At 43.8% G+C, this 19,275-nt stretch overlaps 1 protein-coding gene across 1 annotated transcript in view; it reads right to left on the bottom strand.

Annotated features, from left to right (window-relative positions):
- The window catches only part of PLPP3 (phospholipid phosphatase 3), an 83,241-nt gene extending 69,819 nt beyond the window's left edge, over positions 1–13,422 (bottom strand). The window contains exon 1 of the mRNA XM_025871722.2: positions 12,666–13,422. Coding sequence (XP_025727507.1) covers positions 12,666–12,804 — 139 coding nt within the window. The 5' untranslated portion in view covers positions 12,805–13,422. The remainder of the gene's footprint in view (positions 1–12,665) is intronic.
- Between the last annotated feature and the right edge of the window lie 5,853 nt (positions 13,423–19,275).

Below are 19,275 nucleotides of genomic sequence, written 5' to 3'. Positions count from 1 at the left end.
ATTGGAAAGATGAAGCAAGACAGTGTCTAATGCTCCTGATAATAAAGATGTCTTTTCCTCACCCTTTTGTCATATTGGTGGTTTCATTTTTTAAGCACTTACAGTTTAATTTTTAGAATACATCCAACGTGACGCTTCTACTAATTCCTAAAGATGTGTGTCTGAGTTAACAGTCTTTACCATCTCCGGCATCTGACACGTGAGTCCAAAAGATACACGGTAATTCTGAGACTTCTGAGTTGATCATTATGTACACAGCCATACATCTAGCAGGGAAAAGGTTAAATGATCAACCTCATCAGAAACTACAGTTCTACTTCATGGTCTTAAAAAATACTGCAAAACAGATCCTAGGAATATGAAGGTCTTAATATTAGGATCTGTACTTTCAACTGTTTTCGAGAGACTCTGAAGATCTGAGGCTTGTTTTCACTTTGCTGAGGCAGAAATCTGCTTGTGACATCCCCAGGTCTGTGGAAGTATGTTACTCAGCGGGTGAGCGGGTCTAGCTGACCACCCAGCATCTTTTTCTCAGTCAGCTTCATTGTTCTCTGCTCACTCATCTTAAACCCAGTGACAGTAGTGAACTGATTAAAAACTTTGCTTCTTTGTGGAAAATGGCTCAAAGAACAAAGTGACAGTAGAGTGGTTTCATGAATATGTTAATTCCAAAGGTCTTTGGTAAAACTTTTGTGTTTTCTCCTTACATATTTTAATTAATCTTAGGCTATTTCTAAAATGGCGCAGCCACTGTGCAAAACAGTTTGGCAGTTTCCTCAAGAAGTTAAACACAGAATTACCACGTGATCTGGCAATTCCACTCCTAGGCAAAGATACCCAAGAGAACTGAAAATGTGTGCACACATAAAAAACCTGTACATGGATGTTCACAGCAGCATTATTCATAATGGCCAGAAAGTGGAAAACACCAGATGTCTGTCAACTGGTAAGTGTATAAAATAAATGTGGTATGCCCACACAAGGGAATATTATCTGGCAATAAAAGTCAATGAAGTACTAATACATGCTCAACAAACACGCCGTACATACATGATACAGTATGGATGAACCTCACAAACATTATCTCGAGTGAAAGAAGCCATTCACAAAGACCACATATTCTATGATTTCACTTACATGAAATGTGGAGAATAGGCAATAGGCAAATGTACAGACCCAAAGAGTTGATCAGTGGTTGCCATGGGACGGCGGGACCAGAGGGTAAATGGAGACTGACTGCCAACAGGTTTGAGTTTCTTTTTGCAGCGATGAAAATGTTCTAAAATTGATAATGGGGATGGTTGCCCAACTCTGTAGAATATACCGAAAGCCTGTGAACTGTACATTTTATATATGTAATATATATGTATGTAATGTTTATATAATTCAGGTATTATATCTCAACAACACTGTTTTAAAAATACCATTACAACCCAAGAAAAACTGTTTCTCTAAACCAGGAGGATTTCCAATGGCCCATTTATTTTAAGGGGCGTTTGAGGAACTAAGAAATTCCAGAGTGGGGGAAGAAAGAGAACTTATAGCTTCATCTGCCTAGTAAGGCTATGACCATGAAGCATTTCAGTAATCCTACAAGATGGATGTCATTAAGCCTTCTATAAACACTGCACTGAAAGCGTTTGTGAGGGAATGGCAGCACCACCGTTCAGAGGCTCCCACCTAGGAGATCAGGAGCTACCTGTCATCCCCTTACGCACTCTTCTCTTCTCTGTCTCCGGTGCTTACGGTCCAGCTCTGCCTCCCTGTTACTGGTCTCCCTCCTCTCTCCCATTTCCCTCTCCTCAAACCCTGCACAGCTAAAACACAACTCAGAGCAGATTAATTCTCTCTTCAAAACTATTCATGAATATGTTAATTCCAAATATTGTCTATAAAACTTTTCATTTTTTTCCTTACCTATTTTAACTAATGTCACGCGATTTCTAAAATATGGTGCAGCCGCTATGGAAAAACCATTTGGCAGTTCCTCAAAAAGTGAAACACGGAGTTACCCTATGACCTAGCAATTCCACGCCTAGGTATATATGGTGTTCGGTTTCTATATGACATTTTCCATAATAAAAAGGAAAACGAAAACAAAAATAAAATTTCATTGGCTCAGCTGGTCCTCCAAAATATCGGCTGCCTGCCTTTTACAGCCCCCCTTCGTAACCTGGCTCCAACTATCTCTCTCCAGCCTCATCTCCAACATCCCCCTTCCGTCGCCCAATACGAACACACAATGCTATACCACACTGCGGCCTCGCACACTCACCCTTCCCAGACTCGTTCACGTGCACCCTGCCCAGCACCTGTTGCCCCCTTTGGTGGATTACCCTCTCCCCTCTCTTGGCACGTGAGCTAGGATTTCTCTTGTAGGACCCAGCACCATGCCCTCAGTCTTCACTCGCCTGCTAAAGCTCCTCCTCTACCACCCCACATCAGCAACACTTAGCTTGTTTAATTCCCCAAGTCTGTTTCCCACTCACCAGCCTGAGAATTCGTAAATGTCAAGAAACCCTGGGGGGCCCAGCACACAGTAGGTGCTCGAGAAACAACCACAGAAGACAGGATGGATACTTGAAAGACAGGTACAAACCTAGACTTAAACAGGCTCTCTAGAAATTACACTGATTGATACCGCAAACTCATTTGGGGGCCTGATATAAAGAAACCATCAATGAGAACTGCTTCCTTCGTGTCAATATAATTATGTGTATTATGTGCTTTGGGGGTACATAAACAGGAACCAAAGCATACTGCTTATTATGACAAGGCGCTTATACTGATTTGCATTTCTCTGCAAAACTCTCGAGGCATATAATTTTGTTAATTTGTTACAAACCTCAAAAACACACTCACCACCAATATTCTGATTGCAACCTATACTTTCAAAGCACACAGAAATCAACAAGTTCCTTTCAAAAGTTTCCAACTGGATCCTATGTGTGTTGTTTGGTTTGGTTTTAAATTGGGGAATTTTAATGCAGATTCTGATTTATAAAACTGGATCTAAAAGAAGGATAGTTCCACAAGGATGTTTGAGAACCTGACCTAGCTTTCTTTTCACTGTTGGCCCCACCAATTAATGCCTGACCTTGAGAAAATTATTTAATCTGAGACTCCGTTTCCTCCTTGGTCAAACGAGAAGAGTTTCTACCTCAAGAGGCTTTTAAAAAGCAAAAACTTCGAAAACTTGGGTTTCTCTTTCTTCTCTCCTGTGATACATCATTTGCAAAAGCGGGTGCCTATTCAAGCTCAAATCAGTCAGCAGTGATCTTGGGTAATAAGCACTTTCTAGAACAAGCGCCAGTTGGAAGAACAGTGGCATCCCAAAACTCCCCCGTCCTTCAGATTTTCCTCATGTCTCTCTGGCCTCACTCAACTATTACCCGGGGAATCGGGATTAAAAGTTAACCTGTTTGTCTTGTTCCCTTTTCTTTTCTTTTTTTTTTTTTAAGATTTTATTTATTGGGCGCCTGGGTGGCTCAGTTGGTTAAGCGACTGCCTTCGGCTCAGGTCATGATCCTGGAGTCCCGGGATCGAGTCCCGCATCGGGCTCCCTGCTCAGCGGGGAGTCGGCTTCTCTGACCCTCTTCCCTCTCGTGCTCTCTGTCTCTCATTCTCTCTCTCTCAAATAAATAAAATCTTAAAAAAAAAAAGATTTTATTTATTTATTTGTCAGAGAGAGTAGAAAGCAAGCACAAGCAGGGGGAGCGGGAGAGGGAGAGGGAGAAGCAGGCTCCCCCTGAGCAGGGAGCCCAATGTGGGGCTCGATCCCAGGACCCCGGGATCATGACCCGAGCCGAAGGCAAACGTTTAACCGACTGAGCCACCCAGGTGTCCCATCTTGTTCCTTTTTTTAAGGAACACAGACAAGAGAAAGAAGAGAGGACCTTCTCCCGCCGGAGAACCGGACCTCCCAGACAATACCAATCTCAAACTGACAATAAAAACTACCAGAAAAGCAGAATGGTATAAAGGCAAGACATGGGTTGTAGGCCCTGACCTTTCAGCCTCACCGGACCCCTGCAGCCTCTCATACTCACCCTTCCCAGACTCGTTCACGTGTGCCCTGCTCAGCACCTGGAGAACCAGACCTCCCGGACATTTCTCTTGTAGGACCCCACCACCCAGTGCAAGCCTCGGGCTCGTCATGTCACATTGAGAGCACAGAGTAGGGTGTGGTGACAAAGGTGACAGGGGCTGCCACCACCTGTGGAGCGCCCAGCACCACGTACCATACCTGGCATAGCCCTCACACCTCCACGACGCCCGTACTATCCGACTCTACAACGCAGAAAACGGGGGCCTCAGAGACACTCAGTGACTTGTCTAAGGCAATAGACAATAACAGCAGGCAAGCCCCCATCTGTCAGACTCAAAAGCCCGTGCTCCCCCACTCCCACCTCCTGCCCTGGCCTGCCCCAAGAGGCCTGGGTTTCTGACGGAAATAAAAAATGACCTTGATGTTGTTGATAATGACAACTCCGAGAGCTACTGTCAAATTTTGAAGATGCCATGAATCTAGGCAGTGAAGAACTGTTCTACCAGCATTGTCGTTATTTACGCTGTCCACAGCAACACACTCTGAGCTGTTTTGCAATTATTTATCTATACCTAGCTCCTCACTGCCCAACGAGGTCCTCAAGACTCATATTTGTGTCAGGGCGCCTGGGTTGCTCAGTGGGTTCAGCGTCCGACTCTTGATTTCAACTCAGGTCATGATCTCAGGGTCGTGAGGTCAAGCCCCATGTAGGGCTCTGCACTTGGTGCGAAGTCCGCTTGAGATTCACTCTCTCCCCCTCCCTCTCCCTCTGCCACTCCCCCCACCCCGTGCTTATGCGCTCGCTCACTCTCTCTCAAATAAATAAATCTTTAAAAAAAAAAAAGACTCCTATTTGTGTCCTAGATTGGGCCCTGTAAAACATCGTACACATTCCAACTCAATAAAATTGAAATTAATAAAATGGAAGGAACTAGAAAAGAGCGAGTCTTCGCTGCATTAACTGCATTGAAAAGTGGGCAGCAAGACAGATTAAAGGTGACAAGAGCCCTGGAAAACTGAAGACTACTGACCAGCTGGGGCCCATGGGCAAGTCCCTGAACCGCCCTGAGCTATGAAACGAGTCTGGTACCTATACCACATGGCTGGCCTGAATAATCAATATGGTAACAAATACAGCTACTCCCTCCCTTTCTCCAGAAATGTGGACATGGCCCTAGATGACGAGCATTTTGATCACTTTCAATCCCGACTGTTCTCTTCAGTTAGATTTTTCCCGGGGCTGTCAAAAGACACAGAGAAGAGTTGACCCTAAGACAGACCATTTGTCCCAATTCCCTCCCAGCTCTCCTAAGGTGTGTCTGTCCTTCTCTTAAGATGATATGGCCAAGTCCCTTCCAAAGGGGAAGAAGAAAGCAACCACCAGAGACTACCGAGGTCCCTGCATTGTGACTTTCCCAGATGGGGTCATCTCCCCTCCACTGCTTTTCTTCGGCTAAACGAAAACATTTGTGTTCCCTCTGCCTGGTTTTTGCTTAGGATTCTCTTCACAATTGCTCTCCCCCCCATATATTTCCAGAAACTTTGCTGCCAAATAAATGAGCAGATTTCACAGCACCATTGAGGAGTAAGAACACTGGGAAGGGAGGGAAAATACTACTATTACTACGAGTAATAATAGCAACATGAGACCTGATAATCACGATAGTGTGCTCTTCTAACTTCCCAAAGTGCTTTCAGAGTCACGACTTCATCACAGCTTCACCATATCAGGGTGTCACTGGGTCTCTTGCTTCTTTTCCAGATGAGGACACCTTTCCGCCTGGAAAGGTGAAATACTTTTCGCCCAAGTCGCACCCAGATTGGAGGGAATCCAAAGCTGGTATTGTTTCCACAATACTTTGCCAAGCTAACTTTGATCTTTTTAAGGGCTCTATTCCGAATCTCGTTTATTCATTTCACTTTTCACTCAGACACAAACTTCAATATCTCAAAAGAAAATATTTACAGAGTTAACACCTCATTTTTCCAAAGTGGTCACTAGGCCGGCAACTTCCACTACACAGAGCTCAGTTTAGGACCCTGAAAAAAATAAAAATCCCAGCCTCTCAACAATTAGGAGACACCACCACGTCCCTACACTAAAAAAAAAATCACCGGAGACCTTCAGGCCTGCACCCAGAGGTAATTTTTCCTTTTGAACGAATTCTAACAAGTTTCATTATCTTTGCTGAAAAGATAGGTGTGCTGGCCACAAATGAAAAAAACCTAACAATGTGAAAAGTGCCAGAACATTCAGTCCAGGGACAAAAAGCCCCGGACGTAGCCAATTGCCCTTAAGACACCAGCTGTTAAACAACACAGCTGATTCTCTGATTGGCTGATGAGAATCACCAGAAGCTTTTAAAAAATACAGACTCCCAGGCCCTGGCCCAAAGCCTGCTGAATTTGAATCTCCTGAGAAGGAGCCTGAGAATCTCTATTTCTCACCAGATGGGTCTCCTTACTAGGTGAGTCCGTGAGATGTTGATGTTGTAGACATTCCCCCAAATGAGTGATTATTCCTCCAATAATGTATACTGGTTGAACTGACCACTCGGTAGGGTGTTTCCATAAATATAACTGCCTACATAGAGAAGTCCTTGACTATGACTACGGTCTCATTAGCAACATGCTTTGACCAACTGGGCTTGCCAGCCCAGACAACTGCACAGGAAGGGGAAAGAAAGAATCCAAAACTGACAGGAAATCAAAAAGGGCTCAAAGTGAAAAAGGCCACCAACTCTGGCCTTAACAGTCTCCCACAAAGACAGCTATACCCTCATGGTGTATCTCTTAAGTATGCAAGAAAGCTAGGGAAAAAAACCCAAAAAACCAAAAAGCAAAAACAAAAGACCCTAACTGTTCAGGATAATGAGGAAATAGAGGTTTTCAACCATTCTGGAAAAGGCAGCGTGGCTTACCTACAAAACGGAGGTTCCCTTCTTTACTTCAACCCATGCAAGATGCTTGGCTGGACAGTTCGCCAGTTGACTAATGAAAATCTGTTTCTATATTCTGTGGTTCACATGGTAGATTAAGTTATCAAAACCTACTGAGTTATTAAAAACACATACTTAGTGAATATAATAAGAGTAACAAAAAAAAAGGGAAAGTTACCTATTGTGCTTGTGACTACAACTGACCCTTGAACACAGATGTGAACCACACAGGTCCACTTACACACAGATTTTTTTTTCAATACAGGACAGTACTATAAACGCATTCTCTCATCCTTATGATTTTCCTAAGAACATTTTCTTTTCTCTAGCTCACTTTATTGTAAGGACATAGCTTATAAGACATGTAACACACAAAATATGTGATAATTGGTGTTTATGTTAATGGGAAGATTTCTGGTCAATGGGAGACTGTTAGGTTTTTGGGAAGTCCAGTCATATGCATTGTTCAAGGGTCAACTGTCCTATAAATTTCAGGAGGGCAGGTTAAAGGACACATCTGGCCAAGGAAAAATCTAGCTGGTTTCTCAGCGTATTGGGTTAACTTTAGTAACAGTGCTGCTTTTCCCTCCAGAATGAATACCAATATAAGCTAATTGTCAGCATTCAGTCTTTGGTTAAAAAATGTAACAATTCAATCGATGATGAATACTCTAACAGAAGGAATGACGGAATGACTGGGTTTCTACATCACAGTATGTATCTACCAGTACAGAATCCTAAAATTGTTAGTGCTAGAAGAGGTCTGAGAAGATGATCTAGGCCCTTCCCTCTCTTTGCAATAATGAAGAAACCCAGGCCCGGAAAAGTCAAGTGCATTTCTCCGAAGTTACATAGCATCGAAGCAGCAGTCCAAGGCCAGAACTCCTATTTCTAGGCTCGTCACTGAGGTAATGTACAATGAAGAGCTAAGCAAAATGCATGCATGAGGGAGACATCGAACAAATGGGTCATTCCTCTCAGCGAGAAATCTGTCACAGAACATTGCATGGCAGCTTTATGCACTAGATGTGATCCTGCCCATTTTACCAATGGAATAAAAAAAAAAAAACCCCTGAGATCCATAGAACACCAACTTGTCCACACCACACAACTGGATGGTGGCGTTGGCCAACCTGGAACCTGAAGCTTCTGGGTCTAAGTCTCTTGTTCCCTTCTCTATACCACACTACCTCTCTTCTAGGATGAAAAGTGAATAATTTAATAATAGCACAAGATGATGTTACATAGCTCATATATGGAACAAGTTCTAGGAATTTTATCTGAACCATTTAACTGAAAATCAAAAAAGGCCGAGAACATTCTGGAACCGCTAAATTACACAGCATGGTTGCTGAGCATCCAAATTCTAAATTTTTACCTGTTTGAGCTTCTTTCCCTGTGCTTCATGATACTCCACCCTTTGACTGCATTTCCTGGTGGGGACTGGCACAGGAGTCCGGCCTTTCAGACTAAACCTGACCAAGCACCTGCTTCTTCAAACGTCTCCCACCCCTCCTGGTATAAGTTCAGCTCACCTACCTTCTGGTATCAAAAGCCAAGTGAGGAACAGTTTTTGTTTGAACAAAAGAACCTTCTCTAAAGAGGGCTCAGCGTACCCTGTGAAGATCAGTTGGCTCAAGAGTTCTGCTCAGTTTTAGGGGCTGCCTTCTCAGCGTTAAGTTTCGAGTCAAAATGAATGGAAATCATCTGTCTTCAACTTACTGGGCAAATATGACATTCTCTTATTTGAAGTGCAGCTTTATGATCTTCACTGTAATATTACTGAGTATTAATTTCATGGTCTCATCTACCTATGATTCTGAGACATGTATGAAGACAACCACAAAGCCTTCGTCCAGGGCTCCAGGTTATAAATCTCCTGCATTTGCCCTTGTGTTTGCCCAAGTTCTTGAGAGATTAAAAAAAAAAAAAAAAACTGTCACATTCAAGATTTCTTCTGATCCTTACAGCCACATAATGAAGTGGCCATTCTGCTCACCGTTTTGCAGATGAACTAACTGAACTCAAAGGATGAAGGGCCTTGAGCGAAGTCCACGCAGAAAAAGCTGGACCTGCCTAAAACTGCCTAGCCCTCCAAGTGCATGGGTTGGAAGGAGGCAATCAGTAAATAGCTGGGATGAGGGACAGGAGAGAGGGAAAGCTGGGCCACAGACACTCAGCATGGATTTACCAAATCTCTGCATTTTGCTCCAGCCACTAGCTGCTGGTGTTCTTTCTGTGGAACCACGGTCTCATGGGGTAAAAAGGTGCCCTCAAAAATCTGTGAACTACTTAGTCTCGGAACCAGCTCCATATCCAAACAATGCCGTGGAGCAAGACAGCATCACTGACCAGAAGAGTTCAACCACCTCTCTCCACTTGCTTTGGCGCAAATGGGTAACTTGGAAATGTGGAGAGGCAGGGCTTTCTGCAAACAGCTTCAGGTTTTTTGGATAAGAACCTTGAGTCTGAAAGGGAGATGGACTCCAGTCATGCTCACTGAAAATGAGGCATCGACCCAAATCGACTTCAGGGTTCATCTCAGAACTTCCACATGGTTTTCTCTTCTATGAAATGGAGATAATCTCTTCATGAAGGTTACAGCGAAGAGTACACACATTTATATTAAGTGGCTAACAAAGCTTAGAAAGAAAGCTGTTCCTCCCTTCTTGCCTGGGAACAGCCTCCACCGCTCTCCTGTCACCCGGTACACCAGAACCAGTGCTCGGAAAACATAAGGCAGGACATATTATGTAACTGAAAGGAAAACAAAATCAATTTCAGAAAAACTAGAGCACAAAGATTCTTAACTGTATTTATAAAAGCAGTAAGTTGGCAAAGACAGCTGTTCAATGGGCAGTAAACTCCCTTCGGGGTTCTCGGACACCAGATTCTTTTGGCCTTCAAACAAGAGGGGACTTTTGTTTTTTTGCTAAGAATTTCACATTCCAAGAAGGTACGTGAAACAAGCTCAACTGCTCACATATTTCCACTCACATAACACTTATGTAGCACATCAGCTTTTATTTTTTCCAGATACAAGGAGATGAAGCTTGGTATATATTCCTGTGAGAGAATAAACAGAAAACTATGTTTCTCTTTTTTACTATATTAGTGTCCTGTAATCCAGACCATATGATCCATAAACTATATAAAAATTAAACCATACTGACAATCTTAGGCAAAAAGTGAACCAAGAAGAAATCTTTTTAGGGCTGTTGTGTAGGGGATATTAAAATCACATGTTGTGTTATTAATTTTCTTTTGGAAGCCAAATAGAGTTCTCCTGCGCAAATTTCTCAAGTATTTACATTACAGTTTTTCCTCTTAAAGGCAGGTGAGGCATTAAACTAGTGATGTTGTATTTTGGTCTATGCATAGGGGAGACATGGATAAGTCACTTTGAAAATGACTTTGTTGGCATGTTTGTTTTTTCTTTTTTTAACAGCAGGGCAAATACTCCTTAATAGATAGCTATGTGCCTCAGAATAAAATGCAGGCTCCAGTTATCACCTTTTTTTGGTAAACAAAATCATTTATTCCAACAGACCAACCGTGAGTAAACATAATCAAAAGCTAGGTAGAGAATATTAGCTTTCAGGGGACACAGGGAGAGTTGGGGCAGATGAAGTGAAATGTGCAAACATCCACCTTACTTGCACTGTCAATGCACAACACTGTCTCTGGCTAAACTGCAGCTGATAGGTGTGTCTTCCGGCAAATTCCTTCACACTTCTTTCCCCTTTAATAAGAATGCACCATCTATCGGGACTGCCTTCTGAAATCAGAAGACTGGAAGAGGGGAGGAGAACAATGAAACTCTCCAAAGGCTGTCAGGCGTGTTTCTAGCTTTGCTTTCCTAATCACAAAGTAGGAGGTAGGAGGGTACTCAGCACAGGCTGTCTGGGAAGAGTTTACCTTACCACCAACAAAACACACCAGTAAACACTGGGAAGCCCCAAACAAGTTTACAGCAAACAGTTTCAATGTGTTTAGTGTTCTCCTTGTACTCCCCCAGGACCGGGGAGGGCCTTTTAAAAATTCAACAGCTTGGCAGAGGACTTTAAATACTAATCTTCCCACTGTGCAGGATAATAAGCCCAGGCGGCCCACAGGAAGGCAGGCCCCCCAGTGACAATTCCTTTACATAGCATCTTAAAACGTCCAATTTCTATGAAGAGGTGGGAAGGGAATTTGCCACCTGAACTAGTCACCTCTCTGGCCTTCCACAGAGCACAATTTTACCCACAGCTATCTCCCGGTACCCAAAGGGAACAATTCTTATGTTTTAATAATTCTAAGTATCCCATCTTCCTTTGACTCCCAAACGTACTACGGACAGTCAAGCCACGGGCAGACGGACCTCAGTGAGGACCTTGCTGCAGAAAAGATTCATGAAACACGAGAGAAGTGTAACTCCAGCCCACTAAGTCTCTGGTTTGCACAGTCTGCACGGACAAATCCATTTCAAAGGGGACTTACGTCTCCGTGCAGGAGTTCTATTTTAAGGGAACTGAATTGGGAACACAGATGTTTCTTCAGTTAGCAGAGTTGGCAGAACAGCTCCTGGACCAAATCCGAGTTCTTAATGCAGGAAGGGGCCTTAGGAGAGCATCTAATTCAACCCACTCACTCAACTGATGAGGAAACCGAGGCCCAGGAGGCAAGGAGGTGGCACGCCCAGCAAGTGGCAGAGTAGCAGTGTTCTGATGACAAGTCCTGTGCGCTTTCCATTACACCATGAATCGCTTTAAAAAAAATATTCTACTCTGACTTCAACCTTGGAACTCCCGTAGATTCATGTCAATAGCTTTCTCCCCGCCCCCGCCAAGTTTATAAATCTCCTCACTCCCCGCTCCATTTTTTTTTTTTTTTTTTTTTAGTGCCCACCGCTCTTCGGGCTGGGGAATCCAACTAGTTTGGAAAACAGAAATGGACCATCGCTTTAACTTTCTGAGACTGCAGTTAATCGTGGTCCCCAAACACGATCCTGATCTTGGATTGCTTTCCGGGTGCCTCAGTTTCCTACTCGGTGAAATGGGGCTCCTCACCCAACCCGCACAGAGTCGGGGCGAGGGGTGGTCGAAACTAAGTCGGTGACACCTCCTACCGCCGGCACACAGTAGGCGCCTAACAAGTGATAGCTAAATGGGCGCCCGCATCGAGCCCCCGGGGCGCCCCCTCCCAGCCCCGGGGGGGGGGGGGGGCGGACGTGAGGTCGGGGGCTGGGGGGAAAGCCAGGGAAAGGCCAGCTCGAGTCCGGCCGGGCCGAGCCGGCGGGAGCGGAAGGGTTGGGTGTTTACACACAGCCAGCGAGCGAGGAGGCTGCGCGGCTGCAGGCAGGGGCCCCAGGAGATCCATCTTACTCGGATCGGGGGCACCAAGCTCCGCGCGGGCTCGCGGTCACGGTTCCGCCCACAGCCCTGCGCTACGAGGCCGAACCCCACACTTCCGCGGGAGCCTGCCTGAGCCTGCGGCCGGAGGCGGCTTCTAAGGGGCCGGGCTCCAGTGGCCCGGGAGAGCCTGAGCGCGCCCCACGCCCGCTTCCAGGCCGGGAAGTCGGCGGCCCGGGGAAGGGCGGGCTCGGGGCGGCGCGAGGGCTCCGGGACAGGGCTGGCGGGGGGTGGGGAGGCTCGGGGCTGACGGCGCGGGGGCGCGGGGCGGGGGCCCAGGCTCACCCATGAAGAGGCAGAAGAGGTCGAGGCAGATGAGCAGCACCCGCTTACTGCCGCCCTTCCTCGGGTTGTTGTTGAGCGCCGGGCTGCCGCCGTTCTTGCTCTCCGGAGCGATCGCCTTGTCGTACTTGTAGTTTTGCATGGCGCTGGCTGCGGCGCGAGCCTCCGGCCCCGCGAAGACGCCCGGCGGCGGCAGCCACACACCCGCGCGCCCGGCCCGCCTCCCGGCCGCGGCTGCTCGGGGACGCGGAGGGTCGGGCCCCGGCTCGCGGCGCGGCGGCGGCGACGGTGCAGCCCGCCGCGCGCTTCCCACTGCAGCCCGGGCTGTTTTCTGCTCCCCGCTGCTCCTCTGCGCTCCTCTCTCAGCCCCAAACCGTCCGCAGGTCCAGGGGGAGGAGAGCCGGCTGCCGAGCAGACCCTGCTGCAGAGCTGTGCTGCTCGGGGCGCGCTGGGCTGGCGCGTGTCCGGCTGCGCTAGCGGGTGAGTGGGCAGCGCGGGCGCCCGGCCGCCTTCCTCGGCTGCTGCGTACTTAATGAATGGGAGCCGCTCCGCAGCGCCTGCCCCAACTCCAACTTTCCCTCCTCCTCCTCTTCCTCCTCCTGCTGTCGCCGCGGCTGCTGTTGTGGTCGCCTGGGTTTGTTTCTGCACTTTTATCGCACGAGGTCCTTTTAAAAAGAGAGAGAGAGACAGAGGGAAAGAGAGGGACCTCCTTACTTGGCTCTGAAGAGATCCCGAAAGCACAGCCCCTTCCTTAAGCTGCCTAAGACGTAGGATAATTAAGGCCACATTTTCCCCCACCCCCTTCAAAAAAAAAAAAAAAATCCTAAAAGGAAAAGTTACTCTCAAACCAGAGAATCCGGGAGCCCCTAGCGTTCAGAAACACCAAGTTGTCACAAAAAGAAAACTATAAAATAAAAAGAAACATTTTCTTGCTGGCCTTGGATCGGGCAAAAGTTGAGGCTGTAGAGCGAACATGCATTTGCATTTCTCCTCCTTTATAGATTTGGGGCTTTCAAGTATTTGTTTCGCTTTGAATCGTATTATCCTGAAAATACTCAGGGAAAAACGCTCAGCACCCGATACTGGGCTGGAGTCTGAGAATTTGAATTTGAGACACGACTCTGGAGCCAGACCTTGTAGATTTGAATTCTGGCTGTGGCTCTGTGCCTCAGTTTCCCTATATGTAAATGGAGATATTAACTGTTTCTCCCAAATACAGTAATTGTGAAGACTGAATTAGTTAATCCATGTAAGCATCTAGAACAGTTCCAGGTACGTACAAGTGCTATATAAGGTTTAGCCGTGACCTTTATGCCTGTTTCTGAGGTGAAGGCGTCCCAAGCCCTCAAGCCTCTCTGCTGGTTCAGCTGGCCTCAAGCCTGCCCATACCATTATTTTAGGGGTTGGGGGGAGCCCAGGACGGCAGGAGCGCTCTCTGGAGGTATCATCTTTAGCTTGAGTTCTGGGGCAATCTAATGCTTTGCTTTAGAAGCTGTAATATTATTTCACATTATTTTATGTGAGTTCGTCTTTCTTCCAGACAGAATGCTATATAAACATTCCCAGGGCATGGGTGTTCCCCTGTACCTTCTATATGTCTAGCAGAGCACTGGGCACTCAGTGGACGATAAATGGATATTTATTCCAGGTGTCTCTTTTTGTGCATCCAGAAATAGAAATAGTTGTAGGTTTTGATACATTTACACTGACTTGTGATGGGGTTCAGTAACCACTATATCCAGCCACCATCAACCACTTGTCCCTTCTGGAACACTCCTTTAACACTTCACATCCCTGCCCTCCTACTTCCTCTGCTTATGATGCACCTCTATCCCTTCTCTAGCTAGCAAAATGCTTCTCTTGCTCTAGAGTCCCCTGAAATGTCACCTTCTGTCTGAGCCCTTTCTTGACCCTCAGACAGAATTAACTTTACCTTCAACACTTTGTTTATAACACTCTTGTGGCACTTATCACAGTCTGATTTGGCGTTATAGTTAGTAAGACCAGTCAGCTCTGTGGATTATCAGCTCCACAGCATCTCCCCAGTACCCAGCACAGGGTTTGCTGTCTGTTGAATTAAGTTCAGGTCCAGACTGGTCAACAGATGGGGCTGGCAAAGAAAGGCAAAATCGCTGTCTTCTGGAATCTCCAAGACAGTTCTGGAGCTGAGCATCAGATGCCTGTCAGACACCACACTCTCAATTCAAATAGCATCAGGTAAAACTAAGCCAGGATAACTAAGAGAACAAAGTCCTTAGATAGCTTTTTAGCGACAAACACCTCTTGAAATGTTAAAATAGCAGAAACAATACAATGTGATTATTGACATTTTGAAAGGAATTCAGGGATTCCAGTGTCTTTCCCTTGCCCACCCAACCCTCTTTGTAATTATAATCATCCTTGAAGTTCTAAGTCACCAAACCCTATCTTCGGAATTCTAAGCTAAAAGCAAATCCAAGTCTTCTTGAAACTGTGGACCCCTCTCATCTCCCCCCTTCCTTGGGCACCTGTGCCACTCAGGTGGCTGCTTATATTCCTTGATATACTACTCTGTTCTATCATTAGAAGTTTAGCATTTCCTCCCTTTACATTTCCTGTCTGCTTTTCCTTATCTATGAAATGACTTTTATTAATTTAAGAATAAACATTTTTTTAAAAGCCAGGCTTTTACCCTAGCTCAATGGTATTACAACTCCTCAGTCTAGTTGGTCCCTAAAGCCATTGGGTAAGACTGTTAACTTTAGCTGGCACTAGATTGAATGCTAGGAACCTAATACTCAGGTCCCCTGGATTGAACTCAGCCACTTAATAAGAAGGCAGATAAGGGGGGAAATTAATGGATGTTTAAATAAGTTTTATATTTCCATTCACAGGGCTCTGTGGGCTATTGTTTTTTCAGAACAAAAAGATCATAATGTTAATTGATGCATGTAGTTGTATGCAAACAAGTATTATATTTGGATTATTCTTCAAGGGAACAGAATACTACAGATACTCATTAAAATTGACTTGAACAAGTCATAAGCACAGTGTCAATATCGTTCTTCAGATAATAGGAAGTTAAACCATCTAACCAGATGCATAAACTGGAAGGCCTCTTTGCTTTAACCCTAAAATGGAACAATCTAACTAGTAAGTTAAATGCAATGGAACAGACTTCCATAGTTTAGAATGGTGTCATTTCAAAGTAATTAAGTAATTAAAATTCCTGGTACGCATAGCTGACCAAAATTCACACCTGAAAATGGCATCCGGGTCACTAAACTAGTCTGTAGAAAAACTGTAACATCAGCGGGGATAAATGCCTTTTTACGATTAACTTATTATGTGCGGTAACAACAGCGCATTGGTTTTTAAACAACTGATGCCTCCCAACAGATTTAAATGGCTTTCATTTCACAGATCTCTTGTTGCCTCATAATTTTATTTCTCTTTCTCTTTAACTCCTAACATTTAATAATTAATCATTTTTTATTTTTTGAAAAGGCCTGAATTGGCTCTGGAAATATTTAGGGGAAAGATAACTGAGTGCCTTTCTGGGAGAGTGTATAGTCCAAAGGTCAAAGCAAGCCATTGAAATTCACATAAAAAGACAGGTAAGTTTTGGCTCTGAAGTACCCATTTATTCAGTTTCCTTAAAACCCATTCGCGCTACACCTCTGGTTACACTAAACAAAAGTTGCTGGCTTGCTTTCTTAAGTGCTGATTGCAGTATCCGGAGCGCTGCATGGGAGTGAAGAGAAGCCGCCACAGTAACGCACCTACGAAAAGACAGGCAGGAGCAGGGGATTTGAAGTCTGAGTATCTTGGGCCATGCTGTTTGGCCCCCGAGGCAAGCTGAGCAACTTCTCTGAATCTCAGTTTCTCAACTTTTAATTTCCATTTTCATTAAATTTCAATTAAATTTCCATTTCTCTCTGGTTTTGAGGACTAAAACATTAAAAATGAAAGAATACTTTTTGAAATAGTTGCTACAAAATAGGCAGTTGACAAATGTTAGTTGAATGTTAAGGTTTTAAGCGAAGACATTTATTTCTCCAATACACCTAGTTTAAATGCAGATCTTCAAGAAGTGTTTATCAGCTAACTCTGCATATTTAATTTTATTTATCCTTTCCTAAATGCAATGATACCTTGAGGTTCTTTATTCCTATCTTTTTTTTTAATGTGCAATTTCCTGAGATTCTGAAGTAAATCAAACATGCTTATTTTTTAAAAAACTATTTAGTTACATATTGCTTCCTTCAGGATTGTTTGTGAAACTCAAGAAAAGCCATTTGTTTAAACTAATAATCTTGTACAAGTGAGAGTATGTTCATTTTAAATGCACTTTCACATCTATTATCTTATTCTATCCTTACAACTCACCAAAGTAGGTGGGGTTGCTTTCATTAGCCCATTTTATAGATGAGAAAACTGAGGCAAGCCCATTTAACTGGCTGGAACTGGTTTTCCCCGTTGGTAAAATGGAAATGATTCTAACCTTAGCTCATATGGTATAAGAGCCCTTTACAGTTTCTAAAGGTATTTACATTCACTGATCTCATTTCAAGTAGGTAAGGCAGAGATTGTTATCTTTGTTTTAGAAATAAAGATACTGAATTCTGGAAAGAAAGGTAAACTTAGCTTAAAGTTGGAAGTAAGGAGATTCCTTGAAGCACCACTGGAATGCCAGGTCTTTTCATTTCTAAACCAAGATTCTTTTCTTTACACCACAAGGTCTCACCCTCAAAGGTGCCCAGAAATTTCTGCTTCTCAACAGTGTTTTCACAGAGTAAGTTAGAAGGACTGCAGAATTAGCCTCTTGTCTTTGTTTAGAAAGCAGAGAAGTTTGATTTTGTTTTGTCTTTTCTTACAGACTTGGAAAGGAACAACATTGTTGCACCTTGTGTAGCTCATTATTTGCCAAGCAGTTATTTGTTACAACGCCAGAGCTTTAAGAACATAAAACAGGAGTGGTACTGTAAGGCAGCCTGGATTAATGCCAGTATTTTTATCTATTTACAAGCAGTCATCTTTTCTTTAGCTAGAAATTAGGGCAGTTAAGAGCTAACCTTATAATGATTCGGTTAATGTTGTTTAAAATAACAGAATCTAGAATGGATGGAGGAACTTGCAAATGGAGAACGTGCAGGGTTTGTCTCTAGAACCTGCAAAACTGGTGCTGCTGATGGCTCAAAAGGAGACTGATGCTGCCACCTTGTGTCACTGTCGAAAACTGCTATGATTCCAAAGGAGTGAAATTGTCATCAACGGGGCACATGGGAAATGGCTAGAAAAGGAATGTAGAGATTTTACAGAGATTTTCCCTGATCCAGGGATTGGTCATTCATGCAACAGATGTGTTTAATGGGTATCTACTATGTACCAAACACTCTTCTAGGAAATGGAGTACTCAATAAACAAAGCAGACAAAAATTCCTGTCCTCATTGAGCTTTTTAGACCTCTGATTATTTTATATGTATGTACTCATTTAATATTCTAAATAACTCTACAAGGAAGGTTTTCCCATTTTACGGATGAGGTTACTGGGGCACAGGAAGATGAAGTAACTGGTCTAAGATTACGCAGCCACTGGGTGATAGAGCTTGGATTTGCACAGAGGCAGTCTAATACAAGAGTCACCAGGACTTTAATCATGAATCTTTACCATGTAAACTTTTCCTCTGACTAAAGTACACAGAGATTAGTGGTTGCCCAAGAGGTACTTTAGCTTGTGTGTCTGGGAGGAAGAGGTAGAAGGTTGTATGTGTGTGTGTATGTACACATAAGTACATTCATGCATGTTATTCACTGAATTCATATATGTACATATTCTGTATACATAGGCACTGTGTGAATATATGTGTACTTGTTTATTGTATATGTATGACTATTTATTCACTCATTTAATCACCCATCAAATTTTCATTAACACCTATTCTATACTAGAGTTCATGGGAGGTGCTAGAGATAACCAAGTCAAAGCCTACGGTTCCTTTCTTCAAATGACTCAATTTTAGTAGGAGAAAAATATAAACAAACACTTGCTATATTATCATGGCACTTATCACATTTTATTGTAGGGACTTAGTTGTTTTTTCAAAAGACTATAATCTCCTTCAGACAAAAGCCAAACCTTTGTGTCTAGCATGGTACATAATAAGCCTTTTGAAAGTAGTTGTTGAACGAATAACTAGCTGACGGGCGTAAGCTCCACATTCGGCCATCAGGGAGAGTTTCACGGAGCGGAGAAGTCATAGCTGCATGATAAGGTTGGAAAAGGTCTATGAGAACTCCAATACATAGAAACAAAAGCATAAAGTCTCTACTTCACATCATACACGAAACATAATCCTAGATGGATCATTGACATAAAAGTGAATGATAAAATGCAGCTTTTAGGATAAAACAAAGGAGAGCATATTCAGGAACTTGGGATAGGCAAATATTTCTTATATAGGAATAAAACGCATTAATGACAAAAAAAAAGGGATATAAATGGAAACTCATGAAAATTAAGAACTTAATATGTGTAAAATACAGCTGAGGTCACCAAACTATGGCTGACGTACTGAATTTATTCTGCTGCATGGCTTTGTACAGCCTGTGTGCTCAAAATGGTTTTTACAT

Source organism: Callorhinus ursinus, unplaced genomic scaffold, assembly GCF_003265705.2.
Source record: "Callorhinus ursinus isolate GAN/ISIS: 27379988/994484 unplaced genomic scaffold, GSC_fseal_2.0 scaffold9, whole genome shotgun sequence".
NCBI lineage: Eukaryota > Metazoa > Chordata > Mammalia > Carnivora > Otariidae > Callorhinus > Callorhinus ursinus.
This window is presented reverse-complemented; position numbering and strand designations above follow the sequence as displayed.